This window comes from Pochonia chlamydosporia, chromosome 6, assembly GCF_001653235.2.
Source record: "Pochonia chlamydosporia 170 chromosome 6, whole genome shotgun sequence".
Classification (NCBI taxonomy): Eukaryota; Fungi; Ascomycota; class Sordariomycetes; order Hypocreales; family Clavicipitaceae; genus Pochonia; species Pochonia chlamydosporia.
This window is the reverse complement of record NC_035795.1, coordinates 1,948,975-1,966,875: the sequence shown is the minus strand read 5'-3', so window position 1 is coordinate 1,966,875 and position 17,901 is coordinate 1,948,975. Positions and strand designations below refer to the sequence as shown.

At 49.5% G+C, this 17,901-nt stretch overlaps 5 protein-coding genes across 5 annotated transcripts; all 5 read left to right on the top strand.

Annotated features, from left to right (window-relative positions):
* Nucleotides 1-1,958: 1,958 nt before the first annotated feature.
* Nucleotides 1,959-3,000, top strand: VFPPC_08980 (ATP synthase F0; the record flags this gene model as incomplete). Its single annotated transcript, XM_018287590.1, has 3 exons — nt 1,959-1,977; nt 2,075-2,694; nt 2,773-3,000. The coding sequence occupies 3 exons, from the start codon at nt 1,959-1,961 to the stop codon at nt 2,998-3,000; spliced, it is 867 nt and encodes a 288-aa protein (XP_018140651.1).
* A 584-nt stretch (nt 3,001-3,584) lies between these two features.
* VFPPC_08981 (holo-acyl-carrier-protein synthase) lies at nt 3,585-4,121 on the top strand (the record flags this gene model as incomplete). The annotated part of the gene is made up of 2 exons (XM_022428635.1): nt 3,585-3,838; nt 3,890-4,121. 2 exons carry the CDS (start codon nt 3,585-3,587, stop codon nt 4,119-4,121), a joined length of 486 nt encoding a protein of 161 aa, XP_022284207.1.
* A 3,045-nt stretch (nt 4,122-7,166) lies between these two features.
* VFPPC_08983 (male sterility protein domain-containing protein) lies at nt 7,167-7,944 on the top strand (the record flags this gene model as incomplete). Its single annotated transcript, XM_022428636.1, has 3 exons — nt 7,167-7,378; nt 7,434-7,650; nt 7,708-7,944. The coding sequence occupies 3 exons, from the start codon at nt 7,167-7,169 to the stop codon at nt 7,942-7,944; spliced, it is 666 nt and encodes a 221-aa protein (XP_022284208.1).
* A 2,133-nt stretch (nt 7,945-10,077) lies between these two features.
* Nucleotides 10,078-10,833, top strand: VFPPC_08984 (hypothetical protein; the record flags this gene model as incomplete). Its single annotated transcript, XM_018287593.1, has 1 exon — nt 10,078-10,833. The coding sequence occupies one exon, from the start codon at nt 10,078-10,080 to the stop codon at nt 10,831-10,833; it is 756 nt and encodes a 251-aa protein (XP_018140654.1).
* Nucleotides 10,834-13,039: 2,206 nt separating this feature from the next.
* Nucleotides 13,040-17,895, top strand: VFPPC_08985 (ATP-dependent bile acid permease; the record flags this gene model as incomplete). The annotated part of the gene is made up of 5 exons (XM_018287594.1): nt 13,040-13,134; nt 13,260-16,770; nt 16,834-17,097; nt 17,148-17,728; nt 17,790-17,895. The coding sequence occupies 5 exons, from the start codon at nt 13,040-13,042 to the stop codon at nt 17,893-17,895; spliced, it is 4,557 nt and encodes a 1,518-aa protein (XP_018140655.1).
* Between the last annotated feature and the right edge of the window lie 6 nt (nt 17,896-17,901).

Below are 17,901 nucleotides of genomic sequence, written 5' to 3'. Positions count from 1 at the left end.
GAGGTCTACATACATGCATACACTGATACCCTAAGATGGAAATGTTGTTGGTTTTATTGGCAAGAATAGAATTGATATTAATCAAGACAAGACTCTTCTCTATTGTTTGGTTGTGCTAGATATGGGTGATGTAGCGAGGATAGTGTTCGATCAGGGTCCAACATGGAAAATGGGCAACACCCTTTTCTACTGTTGAGGGTGGCATCCGCCCGGTGCGTGGGAACGGGTAGATACCTAGGTAGGTGGACAATGTCTGGTGGCTGCAGGCACTTCTGCAGGTAAGAAGATGGGTGCTGTGTGGTGGATGGAAGGGAATTATTTACGTGGTGATATGGTTCGGTGAGGGTTGTTGAGTGAGACATGAAGGTGATGCATACGAGGTGGTGTTGTCTGGTCTGGTGTATGGTGTATGGTGTCTGGGGTTGTGGAGGACATCTTGAGGGAGCACTTGAGTGTCGAAAGTTGGAGAAATGAAGCCATAGACAGCTGTAGGCTTGGGCCGGTATTTCTGCGCCATTGAAATAACTTGGTGGGTGATGTGGGTGATGGGAGCTGAGTTGAATTGGCAATCGGGTGCTTAGCTTATGTGTTTCCGGGTTATTGACTTGCGGGTGAAGATGGGAGTTAAATTGGATCGAATCAAGCTTCGAAAGGGATAGTGTGAGATTATGGGCTCAGCTGAATGCTGGGTATTAATTTTATCCAGATTGTCGGGATAGAGCTGCAGGCTGGGAGAGTGAGATGGGATGCAGCTACGCAGCTTGACTCTATGTAGCTAGGTCTGAGTGGGCATACATGAAGTGAGAAGAGAGTAGTCACAAGTCACCGCAGGATTTCAAGCCCGCGTGTCGACGTTACAATTTGCTGCCAACGGCTCCAACGGCTTGTGTACCCGTTTTGAGAGTCCATGTCCACTTGAGCAGTCTTTGGTGGGCGCTGGAATGTAAGTCTGGTTGGTGAAGAGAAAGTGGTGACGTAGAGATGCGTCGATGCATGTTTTGCGTTTGGGAAGGTGGAAATTACGCACAAACTTCATCGTCTTTTGATCCCATTTTAAATGCTTCTCCTGCACTGGGCTATTTACGAGATTTATTATTGTTGCGTGATAGTTTTACGACGGGGTTAGATTCACACTCTGAGTGAGACATGGGGGATTCTCATGACCGAAGTGACCCGCAGAACTGATGATGGTGTGGTTCTTAACTCTTGTCTCGTCTGGTGGTGTGATGCCGTGCTGGTGGGTGGCGCGGGCGCTTCGACGCATTGGACTGATTGACTTGCTGAGATTGTTTGGGATGGTCACCTGGTCCTGCGGCTATCCTTGTTGGTGTGAGGTGCTGGTGGTGTTTGTGTGGTTTTCTGTGTGGGAGAGGAACAGAGTTGGGGGGAGAATCGCGATGTGGCTGGCCATGCGGCTGCGGGGCCGAAACAAGCGTCGTCATGAGGCGAACGCTTTTCTGTGCTGTCGGTTTCTGGCGGCCAGAGATGGATGACTCTCAAGTCAAGCCTGGTGTTTCTTGTTTGCAGCCTCTCATGCTGTGGTGTTCCATGTCTCTTGTTGTATGTGTGGATGTACATATGTATGGATGTGTGCAAGTATCTACGTTGGTGCAGCTGCAGTACCAGGACGAATGTTCACCCCGCTTTTCCATTTCCCTGCCTTGTCTTTCCTTGTACATGTCTGGTTCACTTACTTGCAAGGCATGTGTTTCTTGCCTTGAATAAATAGCTTTTGCTGCCCGCTCTTGTGTGAGTTTACACACTCTCTCCTTTGCTCTCTTAACTGCTTCTGCTGTCTTTGCATCCCACGAGCTATTAGACGGACATTGAATGTGATATTGCTAGTTGGACACGAATTGTATTCCGGTGCTCTTGGTGGACTAACTTTTTATTTTTATTTTATTTTTTAAATCATTTTCTCTCAACACTGAGCTGCGTCGCTCAACGCCATCGTCACAATGGCAAACTGGAATGCCTGTACGTTCATCCCATTTCACCTTCAACCATCAACCTTCCCATCTACAACTCAACCACAACCATCAACTTCCCATCCAAATTCAACTAACATCCCCAGGGAACCCCTTTAGCCACCGCGAGTCTCACTCCTCCGGCTCCATCCTCACCTACAAACTCCTCACCCTCATATCCTGGCTCCTCTCCGTCGTCGTCTCCGTCTACTATGTCGTCAACGAGCCCAAGGACGGCCACACCATCCGCCGCCGCATCTGGGACCAGAACAACCTCTACCGCACCGCCTTCACCATGAACCCCATCCTCGGCGATGTCTACTGGGTCGTCCTCTTCATCATGCAGTTCGGCTACATCACCCACCTCTTCTCCCGCGTCCCCGAGACCGTCAACTGGGCCGCCAGCGTCGGCAGCCACTTCATCCTCAACAACCTCTTCCACTTTGCCTTTGTCATGCTCTTTGTGCGCTCGCACTTTATCTGGGCCGAGATTATTCTCGTCCTCAACTTTTTCAACTTGTCGGTGTTGTATTTCCGCCATAATACGTCCCCGCGTTTCATTCATGCGCCGGTTGCGTCGGGACCGTTGGCCTGGACGTTTGTGGCCATTTATTGGAATGGTGCATTTATGGTGTACCATCCGCATAATCTGGTGGCTAGGATCTTTGGAAATATCTTTATTTGGTCCATTTTGGCGTATGGCATGTTTTTTATTGTCACTTTCAAGGTTTGTTTTTTACACTCTGTTATTCACCGGTCGAAAGCCCAATCTACTGTTTTGTATGAGACACTGACAGGATGACAGGACTACACCATGGGCTTTTGGCTCAGCATCCTGGCTGCGGCCATTGGAGTCGCCCAGTTTGAGCGCCAGGTCATTGCTCTGCAGTGGATCTTTGCCTTCATCATCATGGCGCTCCTGTTCATTTCTACTGTGACGATTGCGGTGCCCGCTTGGACGGGCAGAGACCACTTCTGGCGTCGTTCGGCGCCGCCTGCGGATGCCGAGCGGGCTCCTCTTCTCAATGAGTAAGAGGCAAAATACAACAAGCGGCGTCTACAGCCATCGCCGACGTTATATACCACAAAGTGATAACGGGAGGAATATACTGTGATTATGGTGGAATTGTGTGCATGATCTAACGTTATGATGGATGAGTCAGGTTGTCATGTTGATTGATTTGTTTCTGGATGCAAACATGAGTTGGAGATGTGAATGTTGATGGAGGCGTTTGGATTCGGCTTTTTGCTTTTTGCCTTTTGCCAAGTTTGGGTCGTATAGCACATACCTTAATACTGAATGCATGGATCGATTGCAGAGTATGTAATGTACATGAACTGGGAGCATTTCCTCCGTAAAGTAAAACCAGTGATTATCCCTGTCCTTAGCATGCAGCTAAGTTGAGAGCTCTCCACTGAATCTTGGCTCCATGACGTCGTTCGCTGCACTGCACCACTTGACACTGCACAGTCGGAGCCACTTGGAGCTTCGTCAGTATCGATAAGCGCCAGACCCGCTCTCGACATCAATTCATCCCTGCCACACTTCAACCCAAACTCAACCACCATCACATTCAGAGCACAATATAAACCGCTCCATCATGTTATAGCCCAGCCATGGCCCGCAACCTCCGTCCCTTCCCCTTCCCCATCAACATCGGCACAGACATATGCCAAATCTCACGCATCTACACCATCCTCAACAGTCCCCGACGCACACGCTTCGTCAACCGCATCCTCGCGCCAGAAGAGGTATCCCGCCACGATGAACGACTAAATCCAAAGGTCTTGACGGACGGAGACGTGAGGTGCTTAACGCACGGGGACGTGAAGGCTTCTCCGCTATGGAAGACGGCTGCGTTTATGGCCGGGCGGTATGTTTTTTATCTGTCTGAGTGTGAGGGCGGGACTGACATGTGTAGGTTTGCGGCGAAGGAGGCGGCTATCAAGGCGCATTCAAATCGGAGGCTTACTTTTCATGATGTTATTATTGAGAGGAGGGGGGGGAGGCGGGAGACGCTGGGGAGTGGGCCGCCGGTTGCGAGGATAAGGGGAGGGGAGGGGGGAGATGTGAGTGCTTTGGTGTCGATTAGCCATGATGGGGATTATGCGACTGCCGTTTGTGTTGCGCATGATGAGAGTGTGCAGTGTTGAGAGTGAGTGTTGGGTTGATGACTGTGAGGTTTTGAGTGCGTGAGCTGGCTGCGATGGCTGGATGGGATGATGAGTTGTATATTGTGGACTGTATATTAAGGACGGAAGTTATGGAAAAATCAAGGGATAAGGCATTTTGACAATTTTACAGAGAGCACAACAATAGCGACGAGTCGAACCGCAGCCAGTCTCATCCCGTTCACTCACAGTGTCGTGGCATCGACCTATATGTAACGCCGTCATGCCTCTGGCCCGGATTGACAAGGGAGCTTTACAAGACAACTGCGAACTATTTCATCGAAACGCCTCTTGTTAGCTGCGTCATCAGCTTCTACACAGCAGAATAAAGTGGAAGCTTGCTATGATGAATGGAAAGACAGTTCCTCATACCGCTACACAGACCAGACTCGTCACCTCAAGATGAACACGCTCCACGAACATAAGAGTCAATTATTGATGTCTAACTCTCCGCATTCACGTAAAGGCGTGGGAAAACCTGCCAACAGGAAAACCAGCACCGAGAGCCAACCCTACACATCGACATAAAAGCCGCCTCAGCACCTATATCCATCTTCTCGCACTAGTACATTCCATTTATCCCTGCGAAACACATGTCCCTGCGTAATGGTCGAAAAGCCCTGACGCCTCTAGCATCGATCAGCTATATACTGAGCCCCGTCAGCAATATCCCCGAATGCACCAAGTTGAATCGGCCATGGGTTCTATCGCGCTTAGTAACGGTATGAAAATGGAACAGCTGCAACGGTACTTACATCATTGCACCACCAAATCGCCGCCTTATACGAACAGCTTACCCTGCCGCATTTCCCTGGCCCAGCCTCGCCATTAGGTGTCCCACTTATGAAGCGCAAGTAGTCGATGCCCTCGCGGATGCGTCTCAGGTTCGCGGCGCCCCAGGGGCCAAAACAGTTCGGGTTGGCATCTCCAAAGTCGGCCCTTTTGGTTGGCGTCTCGTCACTTGTGGTTTTGAACTGGAAGTCTTTGTCCCAGTTTGGGTTCAGTTTGACGAGCTGGGCGTGGACTTGCTGGACTGTTCCGCTAAGGATGGTGGAGGGGCCGTTGGGGGTGACTTAGACTTCCCACTGGGGCATGAAGACGCCGTAGCCTTCGATGGGGGCCGTTAGTTCTCCGGCTCTGGTTGTGAGTGCGGCATTCTGGTGATGGTTAGTTTGGTAAGGATTGGGGATTGGGGACGTACACCAGAGGTAAATGCCGCGATGGCAAGGAGGAATTGGGGGAGCATCGCGATTGGGAGGTGTTTCAAGTTGTATTGCGATCTTGTAGGGAATTCAACTCTTTACAGGGAGAAGATGACATATTTATACATGTTTCTACATATTTAAATGGTTTTTCTCTCGTTCTGATGAGCTGAGACCCGTACGACCAGTCTTTGCATCTTGATGGCAGTTGTCACGCGTTAAGCCTTGGTTGCATGAAATATTGAAGGTCTTGTCATTTTCTCTGCATTGGTTGTAGTTGTGCATATTTGACGGCTCTGGTGCATGACCTACTCATGGACTGGCCGATGTCGCCTTGTCTTGGCTACTGATGACGGTCCTAATGAAAACAGTTAATTGTGTGAAGATGGATTAATTATTAGCGGAATTAACTTATTACCTCTTGGTATCTTATACCAACCTGTCAAAATTCCCCAACATAGCTCTCGCCACTTCCCGTCTCAGCAGTATGGTAGAACTGTCGATTAAAGTTGCACATCACCACGCCACAATGTAGTTCGCAGCAGACTACGAATCTAGAATGCATTGGACGTCCATGTATGGAAGCTCTTCTTATAATAGACTCGTCTGTCGTGGAACACGACGCAGCGCACGGTTTGGTACGTGAAATCAGACTGACCTGTTGTCTCCCAAGACGGGTAAGAGACAACTAACTGCCGTGTTGCGTAGCTTTGTGTTACCGTGTAACACTGGATACAACTCGTCATAAACAGCAAGCCGCTATTTCAGTCGGTTTGCCCAAATTTCGGGATGGCTTGGCCTGATTGGAGTATATATACGCACTTCGAGCTATCTTGACCATCATTTAGCATGTGAGTCAATTCTGTCACAATTTTAGCATCATGTGCAAAATCTACTGCCCAATGATTTAATTTTGGTCCAGATCTTGCGTTCTCGGTGAGTCGAGCCAAGCAGTTTTTTAGGTACTGTTATCTGCACGAAACCATTGAGAATGATGTTGTTGGACCTGCAAGCGATATGTTCAAGCTTCGAGCCCACCCACTCCTGGCAGCAACATGGTTCGCTCAAGACACATCTCATGGTGCAGAACTGCGTACGAGGGCTAAGTCCTTGACTTCTACTACACTCTTTTTAGGAAGTTCTGGAATCTAGTATGGACATCTAATCACAATTGTGGACTGCACGAGCTTCCGCAGGTTTACATCCAGCTGTTTAGTGCCTGACAAGTCCGCCGCTACACTGGATTTGTGAATAATTCGTCTAGTTGAGAGTCCATAAATAATTCAGTGCTTAGATCATGTTGAGTCGAATTCACGCAATGCACCGCGAACTTGGTGGCTTAGACGGGCTTTTGACCAATTCCGCATATGTGTTAGTACAGTAAGATGATGCCAAGTCTCGGTGCCATGTGCCTAATAATCCGTATTTAACAGTCTGAGTAGAAATCTTCAATATATGACACCAACAATGCAAAACAGCACTCAAACGCAAGGTGTGAAATTGAATTAATCGTAGCCCAAGATGTATGTTGCCTGCCCACTCGCAATTCCGCCTCACATTTTATCCAGCGGAGTTTCACTCAAACTCCACGATCAGGTGTTCAGTACGGAATCGGAATCAAAAAAAATTAAAGCTCTTCCGAGACTTTGTAGTTATCCCGTTTACATATTCACAACACGACACTTCCAAGCTGTCACCGCAGTCGCAATCGAATCGCAATTGTAACATCAAGAAGCTCCCCAACCCCGCCGGATTTAGCCTCAACCTCACCGTACCTAATCTCATCCTCATCCCCTTCCTACTTCCACCATCACACCAACACAAAATGAAAGTCATCGTAACCGGCGCAACAGGCCTCGTAGGCCACCAAGTCCTCAAACAATGCATATCCACCCCCAACATCACGCACATCTACGCCCTCTCCCGGAAGCAACTCCCCGACGACGTCGCCACCAACGCCAAAGTCACAGTCATCACACGACGACTTCACCTCGTACCCTGCATCCCTACTAGACCAGGTCTCCGATGCAGAAGCATGTCTATGGTACGACTACCCCTCCATACCAGCAAAGACAAAGTCTAACCCTCGCAGGTGCATCGGCGGCATGGTTCAAAAGTTTCCCTCCGTAGAGGCCTGCAAGCTCGCCAACGTGACGTCCACCCACGCCGCTGCCAAAGCTCTCGCAGAACAAGTCGCTCCAAAGTTGAAAGAGGGAAAAAAGTTTCGATTCGTGTTTTGCAGTGGCATGATGACGGAATGGGATCAGGAGAAGCGGCTGTTGTTTTTGAATGATTCGCGAAAGATAAAGGTTGGCATTCCAGCAATGGTGGCATCTCTGGCACGGGGCAAGCTAATGGTTATGTAGGGCCAAGCTGAAAAGGGCTTATTTGATATACAGGACACGCATCCGGATTGTTTTGAGGTCTATTGTCCCCGACCGAGTGGGATTCATGATGTGGGCGCAGGAATGGTGGAGCGCATGGTTGGGAAGTTGTATTCGGGCATTGGTGTGGATGAGGTTGCGAGGGCGATGACTTCGATTGCGGTGAATGGGTATAAGGAGAAGATTATTCCGAGTGATGTTTTGAAGGGGATCAAATAGTGTAAGTTGGGGGAGGTGTTGAGCTGGTAATGGAGAAGAGTGCTTTTTCAGTTTGACCAACTTGATAATGATATTGAGCATATCTGCCTTGGTAGTTGTGCAGACCGGCTGCTACAATATCATGTCTATTTGTTCTGCGCCCAGTGAAAGCAGTCATTTCGTCATTGTGGGAATACCGTCACGACGTACCGGCCATATTGAACCTAGGGATTCATATTGTATCCTCAGAATTTACCCATCTCTGTCAATGTAGCGTGTCTGTGTATGTGTCACTTTTGTCACTCAAAAAAACGGTGGCCGCACACCAAGCTAAGTTGATGTTGTGGAGGGCTACGGTTCTGAAGGTTGACTCTAAACTCATTGGATCGAGCCCTCAATAGTGTTCAAATGCTACCAGACTTCTAACCAAAGTGAGTCGGTGCCAACTACCTAACCTACCTAGGTAGGTAAGTAAATGAAAACCTGCGCTCAATGTTCTCAAGCTATTTTGGGACGACACACCACTTGCATGCATTCGGGAGCTCGAGGCACATGCATTCTTCAACACACCAAAGGGGAACTAGACGTCGACAGCGCAAATTAAAGTTTTTGTGCTAATCTGATTAACGCAGGCGAGACCCAATCATTCGTAATGGCGTGTCTCTAGGTTCTTCACGACGAGGCGAATGTGAAGTTGAAGTGAGTTTATCAGAGCTTGACTCATTTCCCTCCCTAGAGACTACGAACTACATCAAATGTAATTTCGTAGCGTCCAAACTTAAACAAGAGCGAGAAAGCTTAACTTCGTGTCAAGAACATTAGCACGCTGGCCTGTCCCTACTATAAAGTGGCCTCTCTGCTCCTCTTTTCCATCAATGTTCCCATCAGCATCGACTCTTCTGCCACAAAACATCAAATTCCTCAGCCTATTTTCAATAGCCTTGAAGTCTTCCACCACCATGATGACTTTACAATGGCAAGCTCTTTTCCATCAACCACAATCTGGATATCCACTCTAGCCCCTCGACCGCTGCCCGTCCATCCACGCAATTTCCAGAACCACAACCGTGCCAAGATGATTGCCCACAAGTCAAAGAAGGTGGAAGACGTGGAAGGGGGGGAAAGGGTGAGTTTCCTCTTCACATCGACGGGCAAGCCTTCGAATGCAATGAGAAAAGAAGAAGAAGAAGACAAAGGGCGCGTCATCTGGAGGTAGTGTAATACCAGGGACACAAAAAGAGAAATCAAAAATTATGCCGTGCACTTACCAAGCCTACTGATCATGTCAGGTGTTAGTCGCCTCACGCAAGAGCCTGACAATCACAGCACCCAACCTGACCTTCTTGATCGTCAGTGATGAGCGGCTTGTGCGGTGGGATTCTGCTCTCAAATCATCTGGAGAAGAGAAAGAGAAGAAAAGGAGAATGAGAATGTTCCGAACTTATGGAATTGAAAAGCACGTGCTCGCATATTATTTCCATACTTGTTCAGTGGTACGCGAGATCTATCAAGGGAAAGAATGAGCATCTAATAGCTGATCAAAGTGGTAGGAACGGCGCCCGCGAGGCAACATTGAAGCTCCTCGCCAAAGTTGTCAAGTGTCAAGTGGGAAAGTGCACGGCAACATGTCGTGCTTGCGGCGGGAGTGGCACTTGAAAAGGGACACCCGAGACTTCCAGGGAGTCTTTGGTATCTCCAATCTGCTTTGCACCAGTTGATCCATGTCGAGCAGGAAGAAAAGTCTGCATGTGGTCAAGTCTATTGTGAGAGTTTTGAAGGCTGTCGAGATCGAGATCGGCATGGTTGAATTACCAGATCTGACTCTTGCTGGCAGCTCTTGGCTTGAGCATGAAGCGTCAAATGTCACAGTCTGGCCAGCGTAGGGAACGCATCAAATGGACCAATTGTGAGAATCAAGTCATTTAAAGCAGCAGATGCGTCTGCAGATGATTTTGGTCTTTTATTTTCCGCCGAATGTCCAGGGCGGCTAAATCCTCATCGCCATTGGCCAACACATCATCCGAGACTTGGCTGCAGGTTCCAACAAAGTACCCAGGCGGCTATTTCTCAAAGTCCTTTTAAAGATGCCTTCACGCTTCTTGTTTCCACACTTTCTTTTCCCATCTGGTTGATCATCTCTCACAGTTTTCAGTCATGGCACGGGACCATTCCGACTTGGAGGTCGCTCCCGAAACAAACCTTCCAGAGCCCGTTCAGCCTGGCAAAATCTACTATGAAGATGCTCCCAAGGAGGCAGCCACAGAGATCAATGCGGTTCCCCCACGACAAATATTCGGATTACCTCCTAGGCGATTCTGGATTATTCTATGTGGAATTATCCTAATTGTCGCGGCTGCTGCAATAGGCGGCGGCGTAGGCGCAACTCAAGCCGCCAAGTCAAAGCCAAACAACAGCGACAACTCAACGAGCGGAAACAACACAAACAGCAAAGACACAAGCACCTTACAGCCGGCTACGGCAACTACAAACCCACCAGCCACTCTAACAACATCATTACAAATTGGGCCGACACAAACCCTCTACCGCGACTGCCCGTCTTCGAACAACACGATATACAACGCCCTCGGCTCGAGTGACTACCAGTTCCGAAAGTTCTGCAACCTCAGCTTCCGCTGGTCAGGAGCAGATCTTGTCAACACACCTGCAAAAAGTCTAAACGAATGCGTCAACATGTGTGTGGCGTATAATGTGAATAACAAGACGGCGATTGCGGACCGCAAGAGCACTATTTGCAATGCCGTCTGCTGGCGGAACGATATCAAGGACAGGGATTGGCCGGGGCAGTGCTTTGGGTCTACGGTTCAGAATTCTTCGGATACGGGGTTTCCGATTAATACGGAGGAGACGATTTGTGATTCGGCAGCGTGGGTTAACCAGCATTTTCCGTGATGGGTAGCATGGTGGTGTTGGAGTCAATAAGAGGGGTTTGCCTGGGATTTACTTTTGGGGGCTTTTTGTTTAAAATTTCATGATTGAGATATACTAGATTGCATGGCTGCATTGCTAGTAGCATACCTTGAACGAAGAGACATTATGAGGAGCATGTAGTAGAGAACGAGCCCCAGTGATGAAGATGTCAAGGTCTTGTACTAGGCGTTATCGGAAATATAAATGGGATTGCCTCTAGTTATATATTTAATTTATAGAAGCCATATTAGTTTATATCGGGTTTCGGGCATCAACTTGTACATGATTAGTTCATTCCAGTTAGATGGAGAACACCTGGACACACTGACCAGCGTGAAGTACCTCACGTCTACCTTTGGTGCTCATCAATGATGTCTGGTGTTTTTACACTCCCAGCTTTTACATCCGGCCACACTTATCAGAAAATACTGGATCCCGGCGCGGCGTAACGAACCGGCTTGGCACATCTACCACACCCGTGCTCTCCCATCTATCACCTCTCATCTTCAGGCGCCGCCTTCCCGTTCGGGCAGATGTTAGTGCTCCATGTTCATGTTGTGTGGCACTGCCACACAGTGGGTCGAGTTGCAGTCTGGCCAGCTGGAAAGATCCGGGGAGCGAATTGCAAAGTAGATGAGTCACAACGATGTTAAATGTTGCGTCGAGCATCATAGATATTACGCCTGGAGGCCCGCTGGCCAATGAGCAAAATAGTTGACCCCTTTTCTCGCACAATAATAACTCAATAGGTTGCCACTCGTTCACAGATCACAAACCTGCTTCGTCGATGGTGGAGCGCTGTTGGCTCATCTGCTGGGGTACGGTACCATCTTCGGGACCGCACCGGCGTCTAGTGGACTTGATGAGAGGTCCACCAGTGACTGCCAATGACATGGACGGGGAATGCGATCAAGATTCTCTTGTTGTCGAGTTGTCAACGACCAATGTGTATGAGCTGGTCTGTTGGTTCGGCCGTACAGGGCAAAGAGTCGAAGTGGACTGATTCCACCCTGCCAAACGCTCTGTTGCCTCAAATCGCGATAGGCAGCAAACCACCATTCAGACTGAAAAGTGAGGCATGCATCCCGTCGTGACGGAAGCCTTGGCATATCAATTGGTTCGCGGTGGTCATCTTGCAGCACTTGCAGGCGGTCGAGACGGTCAGTCTGCAGTCAGCACTTTATTTACCCTCAACCCAACAAGCCCAACCAGTGATGGTCAGAGTTCAGTCCTCCTCACGCCCGTAAAATTGTCTGAGGTGTGCTGGGATTATATACCGGCGGCGTCTGAATCCTTGAAGCGTGGCCTCGTGACTGTGACAAAAATTGCTCGTGTCATTCGATCCTAATGGCAACTATCAGCACCGGAAAATGACTCAGCTCACAGATATAGACTGCTGCTGATACAGTGCTGTTGACAATGAACTAAGTCAAGTGTGATGCCGTCCCAACCGGTGAGACAGACGCCCAACAGGGCAACAGCCGCCCTTTAGTTGTCATGCTGTCAATCCCTAGTACCTTCAAAGGCGTCAGAATTGCGTTCGCTGGGTTATTTCCATAAGAAGGAAAGGAAACTTCCTGAATCTGTCTGCTGCCTGGGTTTCTTTGTCCAGATGCATACCGCCCTGTCCTTTGACCCCCAAGGCTTCTCCATGCTTTATGGAACCTGCAATTGTGGTGACCAAGATCGCGTCTGCCACAGTCTCATCTCAACCCAGGCGCATTGGTGGACCAAACGGATCACGCCGACTGTTCTGGATTGGCCATACTTATGAAGGGTCGTGAACTGAGCCTCACTGTCTGGGTCATCCACTGCTTCTTCTGGAAACAGGGCTGGAGACAACCCGACCTCACAGGCGCGAGCAAGCCGGGACCCCAGTTTTGAATCTCCAGAGGCGCCCCCCAGAGACCACTATCACATTGCAGAAAGGGACTTTTTGATCCCTGTGGGCCGCCGGGCTGCTCTTAGTGCTCTCAAATCTGTCGCCGTTGACCACACCATCGGCGCTGTTGACTTTGCCAGTGACAGGGGTATCAGTCGAAGGGCATGTTCAAATCGTCGTCGTCCTTGTCGCTTCTTGCTTCCTCTTCTTGTCCCTTTCTTCTTCACCAGCCTTTGGTGATTTCACCAAATCCTCCTCACTCGTTTTGCTCTCGTCGCGTCGGCTTCCGACTTTGTTGTCGCAGCCATGAACGTGGTGATACACAAGTTCCGCGACTATGAGTTCTCTCCGATGAGCAACCGAGTTGCAGGCGGTGGCGCTCCGCAGATGTTTCTGAGTCGGTATGTATCACTGCACGGCTGCGCAATGTCCAATTCTCGTTCTGGCTTGGTAATACGATGCAATTGGGTCAATGCCTGCTCTAGCACTCGTTCTGTGATTGTTTTGGCCTGCTGACGAATATTAGTATTGCTTCTGCGGCTTCTCGGGTCCCTTGGATCGTTGAGGCTTCCACCATCGCACGCTCAGGTATTCCGCAAGCAGTTGTTCTCGCAATATCTTGTCTGTTCATAGCCTTGCACTTGATTCGACGACGTTCCAACAATGGCCTTCCAAGACCTACCATTAAATCTAAAGCGTCGGGGCTTCAATGGGGTTACGAATTGTTGTCGCAGGTGTCAAGGACTGCCGCTCTCGCTTTCCTCGCCGTCGCCTTCTTCAAAGGCCACGCTCACGTGCTCAACGCTATTCTTGTCGCCTACATCTTCATTCTTGGCTTGACTCGACTGGCCAAGGACATCCTATGGCGTCAAGCAGCTCTGCATCAAATCAATTTCGTCATTATTGCTCAGCTGATCATTCTCATCACCGCTCAGCTTCTTCCTTGCATCGAAATCGACTTCCAATGCACCAAAGACGCCAGCATTCTGGGAGCCACGGCCGCCCTCGCCGTCGGCCTTGTTGTTGCCATGTGCACACCTCGTCAATGGGTTCAGCCTCAACTCGGCTACGAGATTCCTGGTTTCCAAGTCCCCGAGGAACCCGCTCCTGAGGAAGAAACTAGTTGGGTCAATTATTATTGTACCTACCAATGGCTGACTCCGACTATCTGGAAAGGCACCTGGGGGAAGCTTGACATGTCTGGAATTCCGAAATTGGCGTGGTACGACGATCCTCTCTATCTCCTTCGCCAGGTCCAGCTTGCTAGAGCTGCTTCCAAGTCGACTCTCTGGACTACTTTACGCTTCCAGAGAAACGAATTGCTCCTCATGGCCTTTTGGATCGGTCTTGCATATATTGTCGAGAACGTCGCTCCTTTCGGTATGTTTAAGCTGCTTGCCTATCTCGATGACCCCAATTCCGCCATTTACAGGCCATGGGTGTGGTTGCTTCTTACCTTCTTTGGTCCGATGACCCGATCCATCCTATTTCAGGGATATGTATTTACTTCCACGCGACTGATCGTCCGAATCAAGTCGGCCATGACCCAGGAGCTGTACCACAGGGCTTTGGAATCTATGGAACTCGAAGACGACCCATTTGCTGGCAAATTCGACGACGCAAAGGACCAGAAGGAAAAGGAAAACAGCACAAAGTCGACCTCAGCTGGTCGATTGGCAAACCTCATGGCTGCTGATGTAGAGGCCATCTTTAGAGCCCGAGATATGATCATTGTCTTGGTTGGTGTTCCTGCCGGAACTATTGTATCCTTCATCGGCTTGTATAGAATGCTTGGCTGGGTTTCCATTGTGGGAGTTTCAGTCCTCGTGCTTGCTACTCCAATCTCCATTCTTCTCGGCAAGTGGATGTACCGCACGCAAAAGAAAGTTCGAAAGGCTCAGGATTCGCGAATTTCGCTCGTCACTGAATACTTAGCCTCGATCAAAGCCATCAAATACTTTGGCTGGGAGAAGCCCATCACGGAGAAAATTGTCGAGTGTCGTGCTGTTGAACAAAAGTCTCTTTGGGGCGTGTCTGTCCTCCAAGTCTTTATCAACCAGGTCACACAGGTTTTTCCCTACCTTTCCTTGCTCATCATGTTCGGTCTGCATGTCACGGTTGATAAGCGGCGGCTGACAGCTTCCACCGCCTTCACTACCGTGTATCTCGTCAAGAACATTCGTCGAAACATCATGATGGCCAGTTATTTTGCTCGAAACTTTGCCGGTGCCATGGTTGCCTTCGGACGACTCGACAAGTACTTTTCTAGCACCGTGCCGCTCGTTCGGTACCCAGAGGGACCTCTTCGCATTGAGAAAGGCTGCTTCAGGCGCAACAAGAAGGCTACCTTTAGGCTGGAGGACATTTCGTTGGATTTTGTCCAAGGTGGCCTCAATGTCGTCACTGGTCAGAGCGGAAGTGGCAAATCCACTCTCTTGCTTGCTATTTTGGGAGAGACATATCTGGAAGGCGGCTCTATCACTGTTCCAGCTGACATTGCATACGCTTCTCAAACATCTTGGCTCCAAAATGAGACCATCCAAGATAATATTCTCTTTGGAAGCCCAATGGAAAAGGTCCGATACGATCGAGTCGTGACAGCTTGTTGTCTTCCCGAAGATCTGCGCGAGCTACCGGACGGTGACCAAACATCAGTCGGGGAGAATGGAACATCCCTGTCTGGCGGACAAAAGGCACGTGTAGCCTTGGCCAGGGCTTTGTACTCCAAGGCTCCCTTATTGCTACTTGACGACATCTTCTCGGCCCTAGACGCGAAAACCTCTGCAGGAGTCTGGAAGTATTGCTTCTGCGGTGACTTGCTAAAGGGCCGAACCGTGGTTCTCGTCACTCAGGTCCCCTGGATTTCAGCCCAGGCCGACCTAGCCATCTTACTTGATAGAGGTCAAGTCAGGAGTGCTGAGCCCAATATTGGCGTGGTCCGCAGACCTATTAAGATCGCAGAGGTCCTTGGAGGCGATGCTGACGACAGCAGTGCAACCGAGGTGGGAACACCTCCAGAGCCAGACTTGCAAGCCGCCTCCGATGCTCTGAATGACCCTGATAAGGTTGCCCAGGACGTTCCCAAAAAGGACATTGTTGACCAGGAAGCAAAGGCATCTGGAAAGGTTAGCAGGTGGACTGTGATTAGCTACATGGGATACTTTGGCCACCCTTTATTTGCCATACTCTCCATACTCGGATTGTTCTTGGCCAATATTTTCTACTTTGGTGCCAATTTCTGGCTGTCTATCTGGGTTGAGGCTTACGAAGGCAAAGGGCCAGTAGACGTTGCTTATTACCTGGGCATCTTTGCCGCGTTCATCTTCCTTGAGATTCTTGCCTTTGGTTTCATTGTCATCACCTTTGAATGGGGCGGTTGGCGTGCCGCTCGACGTCTGCACAACGACTTTATCCGAAGCATCATGAGCGTTCCCCTATCTTGGTTCAAGACGATCCCTGTCGGCCGGATTACCAACCGGTTCTCTGGTGACATGGCTTCAATTGACGGCAATCTGAGCGGCATGGTTCGTCAAACTCTGGATATTTTCATGATGATTTTCTTCCGACTTGGCGCAGTCAGCTCCATCATGCCCATCTTCATGATCCCAGGGCTCATTACCTGTTTCATTGGTGTTCTGATCGGAGAGATGTACACGCGAACTGCGGTTGTGATTAAGCGTCTCACATCTTCCTCTCAGTCGCCTGTATTTTCACAGTTTGCTGACACCCTTGCTGGTCTTGCCATTATTCGGGCCAGAAAGGGCAAAGCCCAAGGATTCGGATTCGATCTCGCAGATAAGCTCCGTATTTGGTCAGCCACGGCTGAAGCCAACTACAATTGCAACCGATGGGTTGGAGTTCGAATCGACTTCGTCACGTCTCTCGTATCCCTCTTTGCTGGTATCATTGCGATTTCCAAAGCCGGATTGGTTGGTGCAGGCTTGGTTGGATTTTCTCTGACCAACGCCAATGACCTTAGCAACACTGTTCTATACATGGTCAGAGCCATGAATGACCTTGAAGTTGAGATGCAAAGCGTATGTTCCAAGTCGCCCAAGCAGGAATATCTTTTCAAAGCACCATCACTAACCGAATACTAGTTTCACCGTGTGAAGGAATATGTGAAGCTTGAAGCTGAAGATAAAGATGACAAGCCTTATCCCGATGAAGCTGAAGCTCAATATGCTGATGATGAAACTCACGTTATTCCCAAGAACTGGCCTCGATCTGGAGAGATCGAGTTTCGGGACGTGACGATTCGCTACGACCCCGACGGTCCCGATATTCTCAGCAACATCAACTTGAAATTTAAGGCCGGAGAGCGGGTCGCGGTTGTCGGCCGAACAGGATCCGGCAAGAGTACAGTACGCAAAGAATCTACGATCAAAATGCAATATCCGCTAACATATCCCAGCTTGTGTTGTCCCTGCTTCGATTCACCGACATTGTTTCGGGTCAGATTCTGTTCGATGGTGTTGACATCACAAAGCTACCCAGAAACCGCCTCCGTGAAAGCCTCACCATTATTCCCCAGGAAGCCGTCCTGTTCAACGGATCCGTAGAATCCAACCTCGACCCCACCGGTCTGGTTCCACGAGAGCAGCTGGAGGCAGCACTCGACAACTGCAAAGGCATTGCATCCTTCTCCGGCAATGTCACAGAGGATGATGACAATGATGCTGACGACGCCATACACGGCCACGCCCAAGCCATCACTCTCTCAACCGAAGTAGATGCCCGTGGTGAGAACTTTTCCCACGGCCAGCGCCAAGTTCTTTCTCTATGTCGCGCTTTAATCCGCAAGAGCAAACTTATGCTCCTGGATGAAGCCACAGCCAGCATGGACTACGAAACCGATCGTGGTATCCAGCAAATTCTCCGCGATGACCTGGAAGCTGCGGATGACAACCGCACGCTCGTCACTATTGCCCACCGTCTTCGAACCATCATCGACTACGATAGCGTCGTTGTCATGAGTGCCGGCAGAGTCCTGGAGTGAGTTCTTTCCCTCTAAAATCTACACCAAAATATATCTATCTCTAACATTGTAATTTAGATATGGCTCGCCCAAGGAACTCTACGACGCAAAGGGCCAATTCTATGACATGGTCTACCATAGTGGAGAAATGGAGGAGCTCCAAGAACTTTTGGAGGATAAATAAACCTAA